Raw genomic sequence first — 19,309 nt, forward strand, 5'->3', positions numbered from 1 at the left:
GCCTGCGACTCCAATCCAGTCAGTTTGAACTTCAGAAGCTTCTTGGATGAGAGGTGAGATGTCTTCAAGAAATGCAAGCAAGTCCAGTGGCCTACGATACAGCATGTATGACTACCATGACCTGGACGACTGAGAATCTTCAGCGACACGGAATAAAGCTGTTTCACGTTAAACTTCTGTGGTTTTCCGACGCTGCTGGTTAATGATGGTGGCTGATGTGAAAACGCGTCCCTATCTTCAGCCAGTGTTTGGTTTTTTCCCTTCTGGGCTACTGTAGAAACACAGCAGCGATCATGGTGATCTCCACAAACGTTGCTCCCATTGTAGATATAAACACTTCATTCTAACTGTGCGTTCAGACCAGAAGCTTCCAAAGGACGTCCAAGAAGCACGACTGTCAAAAACATTTGTGGCAGCTTTGGTCGCTCTAGTCGCTCATCACGTGAATCATTGAACGTTCGATCGTGCTTGTCAATTTAAAGGAACCGCAAAGTGACTACTGACTTGAAAGCAGCGTAGTTGCTGCTTGCTGTTGTCCAGTCAAAAAGCTCATAGTTGTCCTACAGAAAGTTATGTTTGGTCAATGAAAACAGAAAACGTATGTCATCCCATTCAAACCAAGCAAGGAACTAACATTAAACACTTTAAAACTCACCAGACCAACCAACTACCTCCGTGATGCCGTCCCAAGCCTCATTCTTTTTATTTTGGTCTCTGTAACCGAACAGCGACACATTATAAAGGACTGAGTGGGCGCCAACGCAAGTAATAAACTTGTCAATATCCATTGTCGGAACAAGTGTGCTGTAGGAACCAAAGTTACATGGCTTGTTCTCTTGGACCTGCTTCATCGAAGCACGTCAGCACTCCAATTGGTTGCCGCCAAACCGCATCAGAGCTCATTACCGTAAAGTTAAACGACTTGTAACTCCCATCCGCAGCCGCTTTGGTTGCCCAAGATGCGTGGCTGACGACCAGGTCGCCCAAGTCGCCGGGCTTTCATTGAAAATGAATGACCTCCGCCGCTTTGGAAGCTCTGGTCACTGTTGGTGTGAACGTACAGTAAGGTAACAAAAATGCAACGGTTCTTACTTTTATGTGATTATACACTAAAGAAAACACACTTATTGTATTATGTTCCATTTCTGCCAATATATCCCCTGAAATCCTACACTGGACCTTTTAATGTTACAGCTCAACAAAAGGTAGAAGTTCCCGATGGGACGAAGAGTTGTGGGAAGGTCATATTATTAAGATATGTTTCTAATAACAGCAGGACAGAGTGGCGTTTTAGACAACAGAGAATACAGCTAGAACGTTGAATATATGAATTTCATGACAGGGAAATCAAGTTATGATGACATGACGTGATGTGAGGATGTTTCACTTTCACGTCATGTCAATTCATCTTGGATAAAACCCAAAATAAATGTGTTAAACTACCTGTTACCTTCACTACCTTATCATATTGTCATGAGCTTTATGACTCCTGCCCTTGAAAAATGGCACTAATACCAGGTAGCTACTGTTCACAATAAGCTAATTAGCCAGGTTTGCGGCTAATTACCAGCCTGCCGTTATCTCAAGATAATTTCATGATCTCTGGATAACAAGATGTTTTTCTTGTGGTTATTGTTTAATTATCTTGAGGAAACAAATCTTGACATATTAGGATAAATGTCTTGTCGTCACGTAAAGACATGAAGTAGATTTGTCAATGGATAACGATGTTTGTTCTTCAAAGATCATCACTTCGTTATTGTGAGAAAATTCCATGGTGTTTTCCTGATCTGTTGATCCCATTATCACATCCATCAATGTTGTTGTTGCAAGATAATGAAAAAGTTAACTATCTGTAATTAACTTCTCTGTGATGTTAAGATTACAGGCTAAAAATAAAAGCTATATTATAACCATGCTGCGCTCATGTTCCATATTTCTGTGATTCTGCAGAGTGCATTTTGTGTCTTGGAGGATTATGTGTATCTGTGATTTTGGCAGGAATCAAACGCAAATAGGAAATCCACCAAAACATCTCTGTTTTGTGGAACATCTCAGAGGTTTGGTAGTTTGTCTGGTGGTTCTGTATCTGACTCTGTGAGGACGGATCAGGGAGGATTTTTGTCTGGAACAAAGTGAGGAAGACAGATTCTGTGTTTGTGCACAGCTCCAGGGTCCATGCATATTTTAGTGTTATTTGGGTCTTTGTGTGTTTCGTGCTCTGTGTGGTTTAATGAAAGCAGCAATACTTGAGTTTCTCTCTTTTTTTTTTTTTTTTTTTTTGTTTTTACATCTTAGTCTTTGTTACCGAGCCACAGATACTCACAAAACAAGATATTGGAGACTCAACGAAAAAACCCCCACAACAACTGGAATCGATGATTGCAGGAGCTCGAGGCGAGAACAGCGATGCAGAGTTTTAATCAGCGTGAGTTCCTCGGCGCAGAGAAAAACACTGCTCAAGAATTGAAAGACACTGATACTGTAAACATGAGCTATTGGATTTAACAGATGAACTCTTCATACTCAAACCACAAAAAAGCCAAAATTACTCTCATGAGCTTTTTCTGATCAGTTAGAAGTTCAGGCAAGTATTTGGTTACTGCTGCAGAGAGATCGTCTTCCAGGGTCGGAGAAACCATTTGTGTCCGTGCAGAAGGCACAGAGGTTGTCTTGGAGGTTAAGAATAAATCTGTGTGAATATTCTAACTTACATTATAGAAACATGATACTTAACTGGATCATGGGATGGTGACTTGGTGGCTCGTTTGTTGTTTGCTCCAGATTGAAATATCTCAGATGGATTTCCTTGACATTTTGTGGAGACCTTCATGTTCCCCAGATGATAAACCCTCCTGACTTTTCCTTCAGCGCCACAATGAGATTGACATTTGTGGTTTTAAGTAAATGTATCGACAACCATCAGATGGATTTCCATGAAATTTGGCCCAGACCAGGGGCCTGTATCACGAAGCAGGATTAATGTCTTAGCGAGGTAACTTCAGGGTTAACCCTGGGTTTTCGGTCTCACGAAGCCGGTGAATCTGATCCTATAAAAAGCACCACCCACTGGCCAATCAGCTGTTCGGAAAAAAATGACTGATGGCTGACAGAAATGCAGCCCAGTCATGACGGGAAGTTTAATTCATTTGACAGACAATGAAAAGACTGTTCAAAAAAGAGTGGAAAGAAGTCGAAATGTCATAAGAAAGAAACTGATCATCAGCGGACACTTAATAGCACCATTAATTAGTGCCAACATTTTGTTTTGTTGGAGGAAATGATCCCTGTTAAAGATAATGGGCCTAACTGACAGCTTTGCTGCTGGAAATGTGGAAAGTAGCCTATCATGTCTACACTTCATGGTGTTTGAGGGATTTTCCTTTTTGTGTTTTAAAGAGGGACACTAGGTATATTTCTGCACAGCTGTTAATTTCTAACACAGCTCAATATCAGGATGATTTTATTCAGACTATCAGTTTGGTGTTGATATGATTTAATTGTGGCGTCAACTTTAAGCTTTATTGTAGCATATATAACGTTATGACAAAGAAGACCAGTTTATCAGACGCAATGATGTTAGACGATAATTGTAATACACGCAGTTCATCTGCGCAGCATTGATTTCATGGGATTCAAGGGTGTGATCAGTGTCAGATGTACAGGTACAGGTACTGGAGCTACTTGAACCAGTGATGAGTCATTTAACCTACACATCATTTTATTTGCTGCCTTGTGTTGTCTTGATTTTTCCCTCTCTCCTCCTCTATTTCTTCTTTCCTCACCCGTTTCTTTTTCTTCTCTATTATGTGATTTCATTGATGTTTTGACAGGGGAATTTCTTTGATAAGCTTTTAGTGGCTTCTGACCTCTCCAGCACTTTGCTTTTTTTAATCTTGTAAATGTTATACTGTCTGTTTTTAACATTATGTGCAAATAAACTAATCTAAACTAAAACTAAACATTATTCATCCCGTTATGCGTTGACACGCATGTTTCCTCCTCCTGCAGCTGCCACAGTGTTGGCCTTTTCTCTAATGTTGCTTTTCTCCTCCTCATATTTTAGTAGAATTAATCTCTGATCCTCACGTGAGAAATACTTTTTCCCTCACGTACGGCGCTCTGTGAGGACGCTCAGTGACGCTCAGTGACGCTGCGCTTCTCTCATGATTGTGATTGGTCCGCTGCGTGCACGTTCACGGCTCTTGATAAAGCAACCCTGGGTTGAGTTACCGAGTTGATATCCAGCGTCGTGATACCGATTATCCTGATTGCCATTGTTAGGGTTAGTCAACCCAGGAAAGGTTGATCTCGCTTTGTGATACAGGCCCCAGGGCTGGGTGATCTGGTTTAAAATGATATTATTATAAAAAAAAAAATCACATCAGTCAATGTCGATAATTATCAGGCTTAAAAAGTCAAATCAATTTCTTTCTTTCAAGTAAAGGCAGGTTTTTGTTCCTGAGTAACCAGTGAAGACATCATATTGTTAATTGTGGTTTAAACTGGTATGTATTGTCATTGATCAACTTGCCAAACAGCAGAACATTTCACAATTCTGAAGGAGATTCTGAAGGAGTCAGTTATAATCAAAATAATGTCAATAGATAAAACAATAGATAGACAAAGAGATATTAATTCTGTTTAGCAGCATGTCAAAGTCTTTGTGCAGCAACCTCTTCTGAAGTCGGACAATACTAGTGCTTGATCACTGACTTCTGGCGTCAGACCGGGTGTGTAATTTCTGCTGTTTCTCAATAAAAAATAAAATAAAATAAATAATGAAAACAGACTCTAGCCCCTTTTACACTGCCAGATTTTCGGCGAATGTTGGGCCGTTTTGCCAGCGAGCTGCGAGTGTTTAGACACACAGAGCCGGATTGGCGAGTTGATCCGAGGTGCCCAATTTTCCCCCTCGTAGGGTAGACATATTGGTGGAACCCTTTTAGTTTAAACAGACCGAGGCGGCCTTCTGCAACGGGAGGGACTGTTGATGACTTGTGGGAGGAGCTGTTGATGACGCCGCACGTGCGAGCCACTGGCGGTGGATAAACAGGAAACAGCTGATAGCAGGAATTAGCGAGCAGCTAGTAGCAAGAGGGAAACACAAACCTGACAGACACTGTAAAGATGAGCAACTGGGGAGACAAGGAATTGCGCGCCCTCCTTGTCCTCGCAAACGAAGAGGCCATTAACCGTCAGATGACGGGGACGGTGAAGAATGGGCCGACTTACGAGAGAATCACCGAAGGACTGACCAGCCGCGGCTTCCCTCCCACGTCACTGTTTACGTCACACGCTGAGCTACACGTTTTGTTACTTGCTCACGCCCCCATTGCCCCGAAAAAGGCACATTCTGTATAAACAAAAGTAAGTAGGCGGCATTTTGCTGCACTCCCCGATTTTGTTTTTATACAGCTTTTTTAGACAGCTACTGTAGCTAATGTTGTGTGGCAAATTCATACGTGCAGTAGCGCTGCGCTGTTATGGTCAAAAGCAAGCACACTTAAAATATCTTTGTGAGTGTGTTGAATATTGTTGTAACGTTATAACCAAACATACACCAAAATAAAGGTATAAAGACATGATATCCAAGAGGTACAGGACTGAAAAGGCGGTTTGACATTCACCAGGCGTTTACGGGGATTACTGTTTACTCTCTCTCCTTAATTTTTGTTTTATTTTTCTGTAAATAACAATGTATTGATATGTAAATAAGTAGATGTTTGTTTATGGCTGTGTGTTTACACACATGTATAAACTGGAGGAATTATGTATAATCATTTATATACATATAAAGATAGCAGGTCAAGTAGATTAAGTAATATCAAATATTTACCATTTATATTTTGCGTCCTAAATAGAAGTGTAAAGACTACAAGTTGTGGAGCGATATGAGATGATCTGGTTCTGCAGCAGCTGGTCCTGGCAAAGAAATACAGTTTGACACATAACTCTCTATGTGTTAACTCTCATAACCCTCTAAAACTTTGAATTGTCTTTTCTACATATTAAACCGAAGAGATAAAAAGTAGTGATCCTCGGACAGAGCCAGGCTCTTTCCCCTTGATGCCAGTCTTTGAGCAGAGCCAAGCAGCTGCCGGCTAAAGCTTCATATTCACCATACAAACATGAGAGTGGTGTTAATCCTCTCATGTAACTCTCTGTAAGAGACCTATAAGCATGTTTCCCTTCAAACTGTCAAACTACTCCCTGGAGCATTATAAACATCAGCATGTTAACACTGTCACATGTCTCCTACAACATTCACACGCCTGTGTCTTCAACACTGAAGCTGCCCGCAGTTCTCCGTCGTGTTGCTGTGATTTTTCTGTGCACATTGTAGAATTTTTTAATTAAGAAACAGTGTGAGAAATGATGATTTGTTTGAAGCATTTAACACACAAGGGAGCAGGCCTGTGTTTTTATTGTTGTTCCTCCGTGCGACTATAGCTGCTGTGTGGATTGTGAGCGAGCGTTGTTATTCTGGGCGTCTGAGGGAGGAAAAGGCGTTAACGGCGGAACAGAAACCACCGGGGATTGGGATTCTTCTTTTATGGTTAATTTGCTTTGTGATTTGGTAGAAGACGTCCTGGGTGGTCTTTGTCAGCAGCTGTGTGGGAGTTAACAGACGGTTTCAGGAAGCACAGAGGATCATCTGTCTTTTGTTTTATTGCTATTTTGCATGATAAATTTGCATTGTTTATCAGGGTTTCAACATAAATGCAGTGCAGCTGAAACAAAGCTTATCATAATACCTGGAGTACAGAGACTGTCAACATGGGACGCCGTAGAATAGAAACCCTGAAGTATTAGTGAGCTTTGTCACAGGAACCAGAAGAGGAAAATGTAATTGTTTTGCAAGTCACAAACATGTTGTAGATGTAACTTTATAGGGACACAGGGAAATACCACCTCATATAAATCATCTGTCCCCCACAATGAACTGCATCACAACAATCTCACCCTCCCTGAAAGTACGAGAGACCCTTTTGTTTGTTAGAGGAGAGATATGTCACATTTTAAGCAGATATCCAATCAGTGCTGATGGTTAATGTAGTCAGTTAAAGCAATAAACTCCTCAGTGTGAGCTGAGAACTGAAGAGCTTTCCCTCTTATTTAAGTGCCTACATGCAACAGGATGCATTGTGCCCGAGCTCCGGACACTCAACCCCCAAATACTCCCCGAGCCTGCCCAGCACGTGGAGTTGGGCATCTCAATTGCAGCTCTGTTTACAAATAGTAAAGGTGTCTTAAATAACTTACTTCACTGTTTGACTAGAACATTGGAAAAAAACGACATAAATCTTTTTTTTGTCATTGACAACAAACATGCCCTCTTGTAAAGTGCCTGGAAGCTGTGTATCCAATCCGGTCTCACTCAGAAGTCGTCGAAAACCGGCACTTGGTCAGTGACTTTCAGTGTCAGACACGGCCTAAAAAAAGCTGTCCTTTCACATCAGCATCATACGTTGCCGGTTGTCAGCAGTGTCAGGGGGAAACATGGCGGGACAGCAATGAAGGTTAAAGCGGCGTAAGTCCAAGCAGGGCGCGTGGGAGTGATGGTGGATGGGTCCAACCACCAACTTTCAGCCAACTTTCTTAAACCTGACCACGTGCAGGTATTGGCTAAACATAACCAAATGTGTTTGTTGTTGAAGGATAAAACACCCCCAAAAAACCCATCAATTTGCGGTGTTGTGCTGATGTAGTGCTTTTATTTTGAAAGAGACTGTATAGAAACTGTGCATTTCCTGTGAAAACAGAAGTGTATTTTGAAAACAGACAATGCATGTAACAGGCTGAAGCTGACACGGCGTCCCAGAACGTCAACAACCAACACACCCAGGGTACCTTGGACGTCATATCTTGACATGGAAAGTCCATGACTTAACGCCGATATGTGACGAGGTCGGAGTGAGAATGTGTTGGCGTATCACTACCACAGTCAAAAGTTGGCTTTATTAGCCGAATGTTAGCTGACAGAAATACTCACTGATCATCTGCTCTCTCAGCGCTGCTGGCCTTGCTTTCTTTTTCCTGTTTTATCTTTGTGACCCTGAAGAGAATCTCCAGTGATTTACCAACCGGCCACATTTAGCCCAACAACCGACAGTTGTCGGTATATTTAAGCACTTCATTCAACCTTGAAAGAAACAAAATAAAACTCACTAAACCCGTCATGGTTGGTTAGTCCACTCATTTAAAATGTGAGACACTGTCTCTACACGCTGTATTACCCCACTGTCTCTCAGCTGACGAGAGAGCAGCACCTCTCAGTCATTCTTCAGAGGCAGAAGCAGAATAAAATGACAAGAATCGTCAAAATACTCGTCTAATAGTCCAACTGTAGTCTGTTTCTTTTAGCATCAGAGGCCCACCACAACCTCAGCTTCTAGAAGGCCCCCATTGGCAGTACCCTCTTGTGCGACTCCGCCGCAGCCTCGACCGCTTTACGCTGCATTTCTTCAGGTGGTGCGAATAAATAGCATGCCTGAATATCTGCGTCGACCAATACGCTGTAAAAAACATCCTCGTCCATAATCCTCTGCACACATAAGGGGCGGCAGTGGCTCAGAAGGTAGACAGGGTTGTCCATTAATCGGTACATCAGCAGTTTGATGAACAAGATAAAGTGTGTTAAAAACTGAGTAGCAGCTGGCACCATGTTATAGCCTTAGCCACCAGTGTGTGAATGTGACTCGTGGTGTTAGTGGTCGGAAGACTAGAAAGGCTATACAAGTCCAGGTCCAATTACCATCATAATGAATGATTCTATTTTGGTGAACATGCAGCTAGTTTGCAGTGCAACACAAGAGGGAAGATTTGTTTTGGATGCATCCAGAGCACGCCCCCTGGACACCCAGAGGTAGAGACCGGAATTGCAAGCTGAAATAGCTTTAAAGCGGCGTTCATAAGGCCGGAGGTTCTGAGGTCCCGACCATTAACTCGGGGGAAAAGTGCTTTGAACACATGGTCAGAGAGGAATTTTTCGCTCAGAACATCGTGCGGAAATGTAACAACCCGAGGACCCCAAGTTGACTTGGCATGACGTTACAGCAATGGCGGCCCCCTTTGCTCCCGGTGAGTCAGATAACCAGGCAACAAACAGTGACCTTGTATACAAGCGCGGCATTCACGGCTATTCAAAATATTTGCAGAAGGCACTACTATAGCCAATAAATACAAACATCACCTGATAAATCCACGTTCTTGTTCCGCCACGATAAGCAGCTGAAGTATCTGATTTACGCGTTCTCCTTGAACACAACACAAGAGAGCGAAAATCTTCTTGCAGGCATGCATGTTTGTTTGCGTCCAAGGTCCGATGTGAGGCGATGGACGCACTTTTTCGGAAGTAGGGGCTTTTCACGTCAGGTCCTCGGAAACCTTTATCAGTTCCTATGAGCACCAGTGACGTCACTGGTTCACAGAGGAACAGCAGGTTTTGAAGCAGCCCCCAGAGACACAGAGGATTATTAAAAACATGTTGTTTTATGTCACATTATACACCAGGTTTATGAGAATAAAATTAATGTTGAAATACTGCAAAGTTATCCTTTAACATTTCAGCAATCAACCACTCAGATCAATGAGGTAATTGTGGAGACATTTTCCTTCTAACATTGCTTAAAGCATCACTTTTGATTAAAGATGTCCTGATCTGATCCGAGTCCTTTAATATTGAATATGTGCTGATATCCAGTCCACAGCGCCGGCGCTGCTCTGTAACCTTGGCAGTAACCTCTGCAGCTTAAGCTGCTGTAGAAGAAACACAGCAGAGGGATTTTAAAGAAAAGCACAGAGCAGCACTGAGTCTTTTTATTTTCTCTCTGAACAAGTGAGAAAAAAAATGTTTTCTTGTCAGATTTGAGAGCGACCTTTTGTGAGTAACTGATTGATCTTCATAATAACACAACAGAAGAACAACTCCTTTATCTGGGAAACCAAAACACCACAGAAGAGCTCAGTGTTGGACTTGACAAAGCTCTGCTGTTTTCTCAAGTATTTACAGACAGAGAACATTTTTTTTTTTACTGGGAAATCACTCAAGAATATCGTGCAGTGAGATATCTGTCAAGTCTGTAATCTTTATTGAGTCATAATGGCAAGAAAAATCCTTCATCGCTGATTGCTGCTGCTCTCTCAGCAGAATTATATCCCAGAGCTGTTGTAATTGGGACCATAATAAGTGGTGGAGATAAGAGTGAGGCTCTTATAGGCACCGGTGACTTAGTATTTCATTACGTGTAACCATGGTGATGACAGTGGTTAAGATCACTCACAGGCTTTGAGAAGTGAAAAACGGTGTTCTTGGTTTTATGAAACACTGCTGGAGACTTGGCGCAGAGCAGAAATATGATCTGACTCTGGTCCTTTCACACGTCTGCAGTGCGTTTGTGCACGGTGTCTGAACCGTCAGTTAGAGGTCTCCACAGAACTCATTTTGGATCTGATGTAATTATCTTCAGGTGTATTAGAACAAGGCGTGACTGGCCCTGCTAACCCTATCAGCCCTAATGCCAAGCTACACACATGGAAACACAAACCTGACAGACACTGTAAAGATGAGCAACTGGGGAGACAAGGAATTGTGCGCCCTCCTTGTCCTCGCAAACGAAGAGGCCATTAACCGTCAGATGACGGGGACGATGAAGAACGGGCCGACTTATGAGAGAATCGCCGAAGGACTGACCAGCCGCGGCTTCCCTCCCACGTCACTGTTTACGTCACACGCTGAGCTACACGTTTTGTTACTTGCTCACGCCCCCCATTGCCCCGAAAAAGGTACATTCTGTATAAACAAAGTAGGTAGGCGGCATTTTGCTGCACTCCCCGATTTTGTTTTTATACTGCCAATGCTGAAAAAAAGACTGATTGGGCTTTCCTGCAAATTTGCACAACTCCTGTTTAAAAAGGGCTAATGTCTCACAGTGTGCACACTACACTGTACAGCTGACAAAGTGCAGACGTTCCTCTGTTTGGGTTTAGTGAGTGTGGCGTTGAAGATGATGTCACAGCAGTTTCATGCAGTCTGTCTGCAGTGGAAAATGAAATAGAGAGAAGGACCTGGTACTAACAGTGAGTCGAGGCGAGCTGCACCGTACAGATGAAAAGAAGCTGAGTTTTACATTTATCCATTTTTCTGTTCATGTAACTTGTTGCCACAGAGGTCAGTGTTCAGTTAAAGTTATAAAAGCTCACTTTAAAAGGAAATACTCTAATACTTGGTACTGGCATATTTGACTGATGCAGACTCCAAAAAGAAGGGCATGAACTTCCTGCAGCTTTCCCAAAATCTTCAGTGCAGCACAATTAATCTTGAACACTTGGCTCTTTGTGTTTTAATAATCCTGGACGCTCAGTAAACTGTTCAGATGACTTCTGTTACATTAAGTTTTTCTGGAAGGCTGCAGGAGGCTCCTCTCTGTGTGTGTGTGTCAGTGTGGTGAGTCAAATGTTCGATGATTAACTGACACAAGGGACAAAATATGAGAGTAACATCCAGGTTTCTCTTGAATGTCTTGTTGAAGCTCCGGACCACACAAATCAATGAATAATCTGCATATTGCTGATCCCCATTTTAGAGAAGCTGATCCTCACAGACGACTTAAACAGCATACAAATCTCATTTCCCGTGTCAGCACAGAAACCATTTCTGTGTTATAGTCACGCTGGCTGAGCTCCAGTAATGTTGCCTTATTATACTGTTGCAGATTTCTGCCAAGTTCTGTGCACAAGTGGCAGCTAATTATAATGTGCAGCCCCTGTATGTATGTGTTGGTTGGAAACATTCGTCCCAGCCGAAGTGAGATCTTTGCCTCTCACAGACTGTGCCAGTCATGTAGATGCAGATAAATGGAAATAGACGGGGTGAAAAAAAAAGATTTTCTAAGTCTGGATATAGTTGAGAGATGATTAGCTGCCACTCAATATTAGGATGATGGTAACTGCAGACTGTGGATAGAATAATGAATGGTGTGACATTTGGAGAAAATGTCTCCTCTTCTAAAATGTCTTTCCATTATACAGTGGAGTTTCAACATTCAAATAATCAGATGTCAGATGGATCCACGTCAGTAATATTGAAATGACATTAATAATCTTTTACTGGTATTTTTGACTCTGTCACTTCCTCCAGGTTTTTCCCTGGATAAATATTCAGAACAGCCATGGGTGTAAATTTCCATTAAATTTAATGACATGTAGCTTATTGTCTTTGTTGTTCTTTTATCTTCTTTGTTATTATCAAATCTTTGTTGTTATTATGCTGATGATATTATTCTATCTTCTTTGTTATTACCTTGTCTTTGTTGTTTTATCTTATCGCCATTATTATCTTATCTTCTGTTGATATTGTCATTGTTATAATCTGGTCTTCGCTGATATATTCCTGGTTTTATCTTAGTATATCTTACTATGATGAAAACTCTGTGTGTGAATGCAATATTACATCAATTGGCCAAAGGGGGGCGCTACAGCAACCCATTGAAATGTCAAACTTTGAATGGGCATATCTCATGCCCCGTATGTGGTAGAGACATGAAGCTTTGCACAGAGATGCCTCTCGTCATGAGGAACACATTTGCCCCAAGAACCCATAACTTCCGCTTATATAGATTTTCCACCATTTTGAATTTTTTGAAAAACACTTCAAATGGATCTCTTCCTAGGAAGTTTGAGCGATCTGCATGAAACTGGGTGAACATAATCTAGGGAGCAATATCTAAAGTTCCCTCTTGGCAAAAGTTGGAAAACTTCCTAAAACTGAGCTTCTATAAGGCAATGAATATTGCGGAGGGCGTGGCTCATCACATAAAGGTGTAGAACATCTCAAGGGTTTCACCCATCACCACGCAACTTTGTAGGCATATGACCACACATAATCTGAGGGGACCCTCCATTATTGACCCCATCAAACAAAATGGGGGCGCTAGAGAGCTCATTTCTTATCTAGGCCTAACCGCCATATGGATTTTTACTAAACTTGGTAGATATGTAGAACAGGACGCCTCAAGGTGACTGGAGAAATTTAACTCTAATTGGCAACTGGGTGGCGCTATAACAACAGAAAAATGCTTCAAAATGGCTAAAATGCGACCGATCGCTGTGGCTCCCCCTGTGGACCAATGTTGGTGTTGTTTCTAATGTTTGGTATGACTAAGTCATGGTATGGTATGCTGTACATAATCACGGAAACTGTCAGTGTGTCATTCTGTCAGTCAGTCATTCTGTCTGTCCCACGTTTTTCTACTCACTGACGTGGTCAATCTATGTGAAACTGCACATAGGCATTGAGGATTGGCATAGGTAGAAGGTGACAGAGCTACCAATGGCTATGGACTAGTCTTATCTTGGTTGACATTATAATCAGTATCATCTTATCTTGGTTGACGTGTTCTTGGTTATCTCAACTGCGTTGATATTATCTTCGTTATTATCTGAGCTTTTGGTGACATGATCATTGTTATAATCTTCACTGATAACATCTTCATTATTATCTTGTCTTTGTTGATCTTCATTATTTTTGTATGTTCGTTATTATTCTATCTTCATTATGCCATCTTTGCTGATATAAGATAATCTTCTTTATTATGCCAGCATCTTTTTTATTCTGCTAACTTTGTTTTTATTATCTTTTATTTGCATTTGCTTTTATACCTTATCTCAGTTGTGATTAACCTTATCTTTGTTGTTAATATCTTTTCTTCCTCGATAATCCGTCTGTAATAATAATATCTTACCTTCATTATTATCATCTCATTATCCTGTTTTCCTAAATATTACCTTATCTTCATTTTTATTACCTTATCTTTCTTGATATGATCATATATTCATTAATGTTAGCTTATCTTTGTTATCACCTCATCTCTATTGTTTTCATCTTGCCATCATTCATTTTACATTATCTTCATTGTTATTCTCATTTTATTTGTTTTTATGTTATCTTCATTATTGCCTTATCTTCATCTAATTTCCTCGTCTTTGTTGATATTACCTTATCTTCACTGATATTATCTTCTCTTCTTTGTTACTGTTATTTTTGTTTCTATTCACTCATCTTTGTTGTTAATATCTTAGCGTTTTGCTATTATCTTATCTTCCTTGTTCACATCTTATCTTTATTATCACCTTATCTTTTTTATGAATACCTTACCTTCCTTTACATTATCTTATCTTAATTATCTTTTTTTCTTTGTTACCACGTTATCTTCGCTGCCTTTCACTAATCTTCGTTAGTACCTTATCTGTGTTGATATTGTCTTATCTTCTTTGTTTGTGTGTTATCTTTGTTTCTGTTCACTTACCTTTGTTGTCTTATTTTTATTACATATATATTCTTTGTTGTATATATTGTATTTTTGGGGAGGAAAGGGGAAACAAAGAATTTCACTGCACAGTGTAGAGACATGTTGAGTGTGTGATGGATAAAACATGAAACCTGAATAGAACTAAGAAATGTATTTACTTCAAAAATAGGAATGAAGTAAACTGTGGTTATAAAACATATATGAATCCCTTCCTTTTCCCTCCAGGTGGACCCCATGTTCACGGTGCCAGCTCCCCCTGCTCCAGGCCACCCCGGGGCCCCCGGATCATCTCTGCCCTCGGCCCCTTCCTTCTCTCCTCCAGCCCTGCCCACCTCCAACCTGAAGCAGCTGGCGGTGAGGACGAGGTCAATAGGCACCAACACCCAGGATGGAGGCGTCTCAGGAGCACTGGAGGGTGACTCGGCCTGTCTGGGACCCTGCCAGCCCGGGACCAGCGTCAACCTGGAGGGCATCGTGTGGCACGAGACTGAGGAAGGTAAGGAGTGTTTCTGAACAGTAAACAGTGATCTCTCACCGGTAAACACTTACGTACAGAAACTTTAAAGAGTTCTGCCTCCATCGAATACAATGGAGGCAAATGGAACATCTGTTCCTAGAAGTACTAAAAAACTACAGTACATTTCATAGGGACTATTTTTATGGATTATCCATAGTTACAGATGTGTTGGTTCTTGAAAGATGTGTTGCTGTTGAGTTCTTAAGATGTCATAGCAGAAATAAAATCCCTTCCTGCTCCTCCACTGTATCGGGTTGGCAGCAGAAATTTGAGGCAGATATTTTAAAACATAAAACCACATGCAATTAAAATTAAAAAACATGTTAAATGTAAATAATAATAAGATAAATAAAATTGTGTAAAACGGTCCAGTTTGTAAGATTTAGGGGGATTTAGTGGCATCTAGTGGTGGAGACTGCAAATTGCAAATTCCACAGATTTTGAGACGTCTGAGGATAATTTGGCTCCAGGTAAAAACGTCCAGAACATTTGGATCTTAAGTTATCAGACAAAACAGGTGAGCATATATTAGCAGGCAGGTAGTTCTCACAAATGTTGTGTTTGTTTTCTTAGGGAAAACACTGCACCCAAGCTCGTACATATCCCACGTACTTTGAAAGGCTGCGATCACATGACCAATGCACTGACGGCAGTAAATAAGGAAGCAGTCCTGAGCGCTTGTATGGAGGCAAGTTTGGGTGGTGGATGGGTCACCAAAAAAAACCCCTGAAATTTCGCCCAGGTCCTGGAGTCGCATGTTCAGATCTGTGTGAAATTTGAGTTATTTTAAGGTAAATCCTCACCATGTTTCTTTCCCTAAACTTAACAAAGTAACTTTTATTGCCTAAACCTAACCTCCACAACTTTACATTAATTATGTAACTGTACGTTAAGGACCTAACATCGTGCAGGGGGTGCAAATTCTTAGGATATCAAACTTACTGTTGTGCATGCATTTTTTGTATGATATCGTAGCAGGTGCTAATCTAGCAGCCTGTCTCGAGGTGCCAGACAGAGTTGGAAAAACACTTATTTTTCTATCGTGAAACTGCTTTATTCAGTGTTTTCATTGGTTTAAATCACCTGGTTTGTTTGTTTTGGAGACGAAGCGACCTCTGTAGATAATTCAGCTCCTGGTTAAAACCTCCTGAATGTCTGGATTTTAAGTTATGAGAGAAAACAGGTGAGCACACTTGAGCAGCTGCAGGGTAGAAACACTGATTTGTGGTGTAAAAATGCTTTATTCAGTGTCACCTGGGGTCTCATTTGTAAACGTTGCAAACACACAAAACAAGGCCTGAAAGAGGCGTGCTCCACTTCCCATGCAAACATTGTGATCTATAAAAAGAGACTTGATGGGAGAAACTTTGATCCATGCTTTTGAACTTTTTTTTGGAGGTGGGTAATTGGCGACGCCCTATTGTAGTAATTTGTTGAATATTTTTGGGTGCCACCATTTTGGCCTTTTTCCATGCGTACATTTACAGCATAGATCCTACGCATTGTTTAATGAGTGAGACCCCTGGTCTGTTTGTTTTGGAGAAGAGGAGACCTCTGTGGATAATTCAGCTCATGTTAAAAACCTCCTGAACAATGAACACTGAAGAAATTCTAACCAGGAGAAGTTTCAACTGGTTGTAATCTCCTAATGGCTACACGCCACTAAATCTCCCCAGATGTTACACACTGTTCCTTTGCCACATGAATAAAAATATATAAGTCAGTGGACCAAAATAATCTGTGGCCAGTGGACTTAAATGTGCAAAAACGCTGTTATTCTCATTGAATATGTCAAAAGCAGTGACATTGTGTCAGAATTTTCACCTTCATATTTGTGTGCAAGTCCTGAGCTGAACAATGTGGGGCACAATAACGTGGTATGATTTGTGCGTGTGTGTTTGTGTGTTTTGAATTCAGCAGAGATGTGAATAAAGTGAAAGTCTTGCAAAGGAACGTAAGCGAACATGAAAGTCTGAGTGTTTCCAGTCTGTACTGGTGAAGACGCGGAGAGTCTTATGTGTCAAACGAGTAAATAAAAGACTTTAGTCGTGCCTCAGTGAAAGCCAAGATGGTGGAGACACATCAGCAGCTTTTCTGATCCCCATGCTTGACTCAATTTGACAAAAGCCTTGATGTGTGGAAGAACTCAGACTTACCTCTCACTGCACAGTTTCTGTTGTTTTCACATTTGAGGATTAGCGGTTTGTCACTGAGTCTGCGAGTCTAACCAGACAGAGAGACTGACGATCACAAACTATTTTTACTGAGCGCTGGCTGAGTGGAAGCGAGGTGTGAAAATTCAGGTGCAAGTTTCCAGCAAATGGTTTGTTTTGGTCCTCCTCATTAAAACTAAAGACGGCGTTGTTTGCAGGATGAATCCAACAAGGGAGGCTGTAATTGGAGATTTTTCATTTTGCAGAAGGACAGCATCCAAATTTGTGACAACTCCAGGGAAACAGTTCGTCTGGACACAAAGCTGAGTAAATATTTCTACCTACTTAGAGGTGGCTTTTCTGGTTTACTGGACTTTCTGTGTTTCCAAAATTAACTAACTAACTGAGCAGAAAAACAACAGCGCTGGCTATGTGACAAAATTATCTTAACTACTATATTTCCTGAGCTTCTATCTGCATCTCAAAGTTTGATCAGTGGATAGAGTTAGTGCAGTTGTTAAAGAGTGACCTAAATATGGGATTTGGTCATGTGATAACCAGGAATGGGCATTTCAAGTTATTTCCAAATACAAATAGCTGTGTGGATGCTTATTTTTGCTGTAAGGATCTGTGCAGATATTCAGAGATAGCAGTTACATAACTGCATCCCATCCAAAGAATGTAAACCTTTGATATAGACCAGGGTAGGACTGGGCAATATATTGATAGTATATATCATGATATAAGACAAGATATCATCTTAGATTTTGGAGGGTATAATTGATCTGGCATCAGATCGATGCAGAGGAGCAGCTGCTGTGAGTGAATGCAAACTGTTAGACCCAGCAGAATGAACGATTAAGGGTGCTTTCACACCTACCTTGTTTGGTTCGGTTAAAGGATAACTTCAGTATTTTTCAACCTGGGCCCTATTTCCCCATGTGTATGTGTGCGTATGATTCATAGGTACAACTCGTTCTAAAATTGTTCAGTATTGAGGGAGGCGGATGCAGCCGGGAGCCACGAAACGAGCTAAAATGGTAACGAGGGCAAGTGCGTCCCGTATAAGTTTGCGCATTAAAAGTGCTTTTTTTCGCCACTGACTGGTTCAGATCGCCAGTGCTATCTCTGTAAATAGCATACTAGCCTTTCCCTTACCTCTGGGCTGTGTGTGACATCATCTCACGAGAGTTTTGCTCCACTGTGTCTGTAGCTCTCTCTACTCGTGGGACAGCCGTTTTCTTGAGGAAGAGGTGTTTCGGGATTGGATGTCTTCTCTTCTTCAGCTGTCAGTAGTCATCTTGGGAGAAGTGAGCACTGCAGACCCGATGGTCTGCAAGGCGCAGTGTCTGGACAGGAGTGTTAGCATCCATTTGTAGCACAACTAGCCACAACTTCAGCACCTCGCCGTCCGACAAAGGCAGCCTATGAAAGCTGTACGGGGTGTTGCGCGACATCCTGTTCTTGCAATTCGGATAAGCACAAACACGAACCATTGTTTTTAATCGATGCAGTAAAACTCTCAGCTGTACTCCGGGACAACCAGCGCCACTCTGAGCGGCGCTCTGCATGGCTCCTCTGTTTTCTTCCGGCAACAAGCAAAGCTCTTGCGAGATGACGTCACAGCCCAGAGGAAGTGAAGGGTAAGGGAAACACTTAGTATGCTATTTACAGAGATAGCACTGGCAATCTGAACCGGTCAGTGGCGAAAAAAAGCACATTTAATGCGCAAACTTATAACTTACGCATTTGCCCCCATATCTACCTCGCGTCTCCCTGCTGCATCCGCCTCCCTCAATACTGAGCCAATTTTAGAACGAGTTGTACCTATGAATCATACGCACACATACACATGGGGAAATAGGGCCCAGGTTGAAAAATACTGAAGTTATCCTTTAAGTTGAACTCAAGTTTGTTTGTCCCCTCAGTGCGGTTCGTTTGGGCAGGTGTGAACACAGCAATCACACTCAGGTGTGCATCAAAACCACCAGACTGAGACCTTCTTGAAGAGGTGGTCTCAGTCCGGTTCCAAATGAACTCTGGTGCGGTTGGTTTGTGGTGAGAAGGTGTTCTGACCTGGATGTGAACCAACTGCAGTCACATGACACATTGTTTGGGTTAAACATGAGCATGTTACAGTCCTGGAGGATTATTAATGTGCACCTCCTCCTGTACTGCTCAGTGGTTACGGGAAATGAATTCCCACATTGTTAGGAAAGCTGGTTGAAAATCAGCCAAGTGTCCCTTTGACTAACAAATAGTGCCAACGATTGGCGCGTCATTTCACAGAGTGTTCCCAAGATGCCATTGGAGGACTTGTTTCCTTA

At 41.6% G+C, this 19,309-nt stretch overlaps 1 protein-coding gene across 1 annotated transcript in view; it reads left to right on the forward strand.

Annotated features, from left to right (window-relative positions):
- The window catches only part of znf608 (zinc finger protein 608), an 89,949-nt gene that overhangs the window by 29,007 nt on the left and 41,633 nt on the right, over nt 1-19,309 (forward strand). Inside the window, exon 2 of the mRNA XM_049579628.1 lies at nt 14,538-14,808. Coding sequence (XP_049435585.1) covers nt 14,538-14,808 — 271 coding nt within the window. The remainder of the gene's footprint in view (nt 1-14,537; nt 14,809-19,309) is intronic.

The sequence above is a fragment of the Epinephelus fuscoguttatus genome, linkage group LG6 (genome assembly GCF_011397635.1).
Source record: "Epinephelus fuscoguttatus linkage group LG6, E.fuscoguttatus.final_Chr_v1".
NCBI classification, from domain to species: Eukaryota; Metazoa; Chordata; class Actinopteri; order Perciformes; family Serranidae; genus Epinephelus; species Epinephelus fuscoguttatus.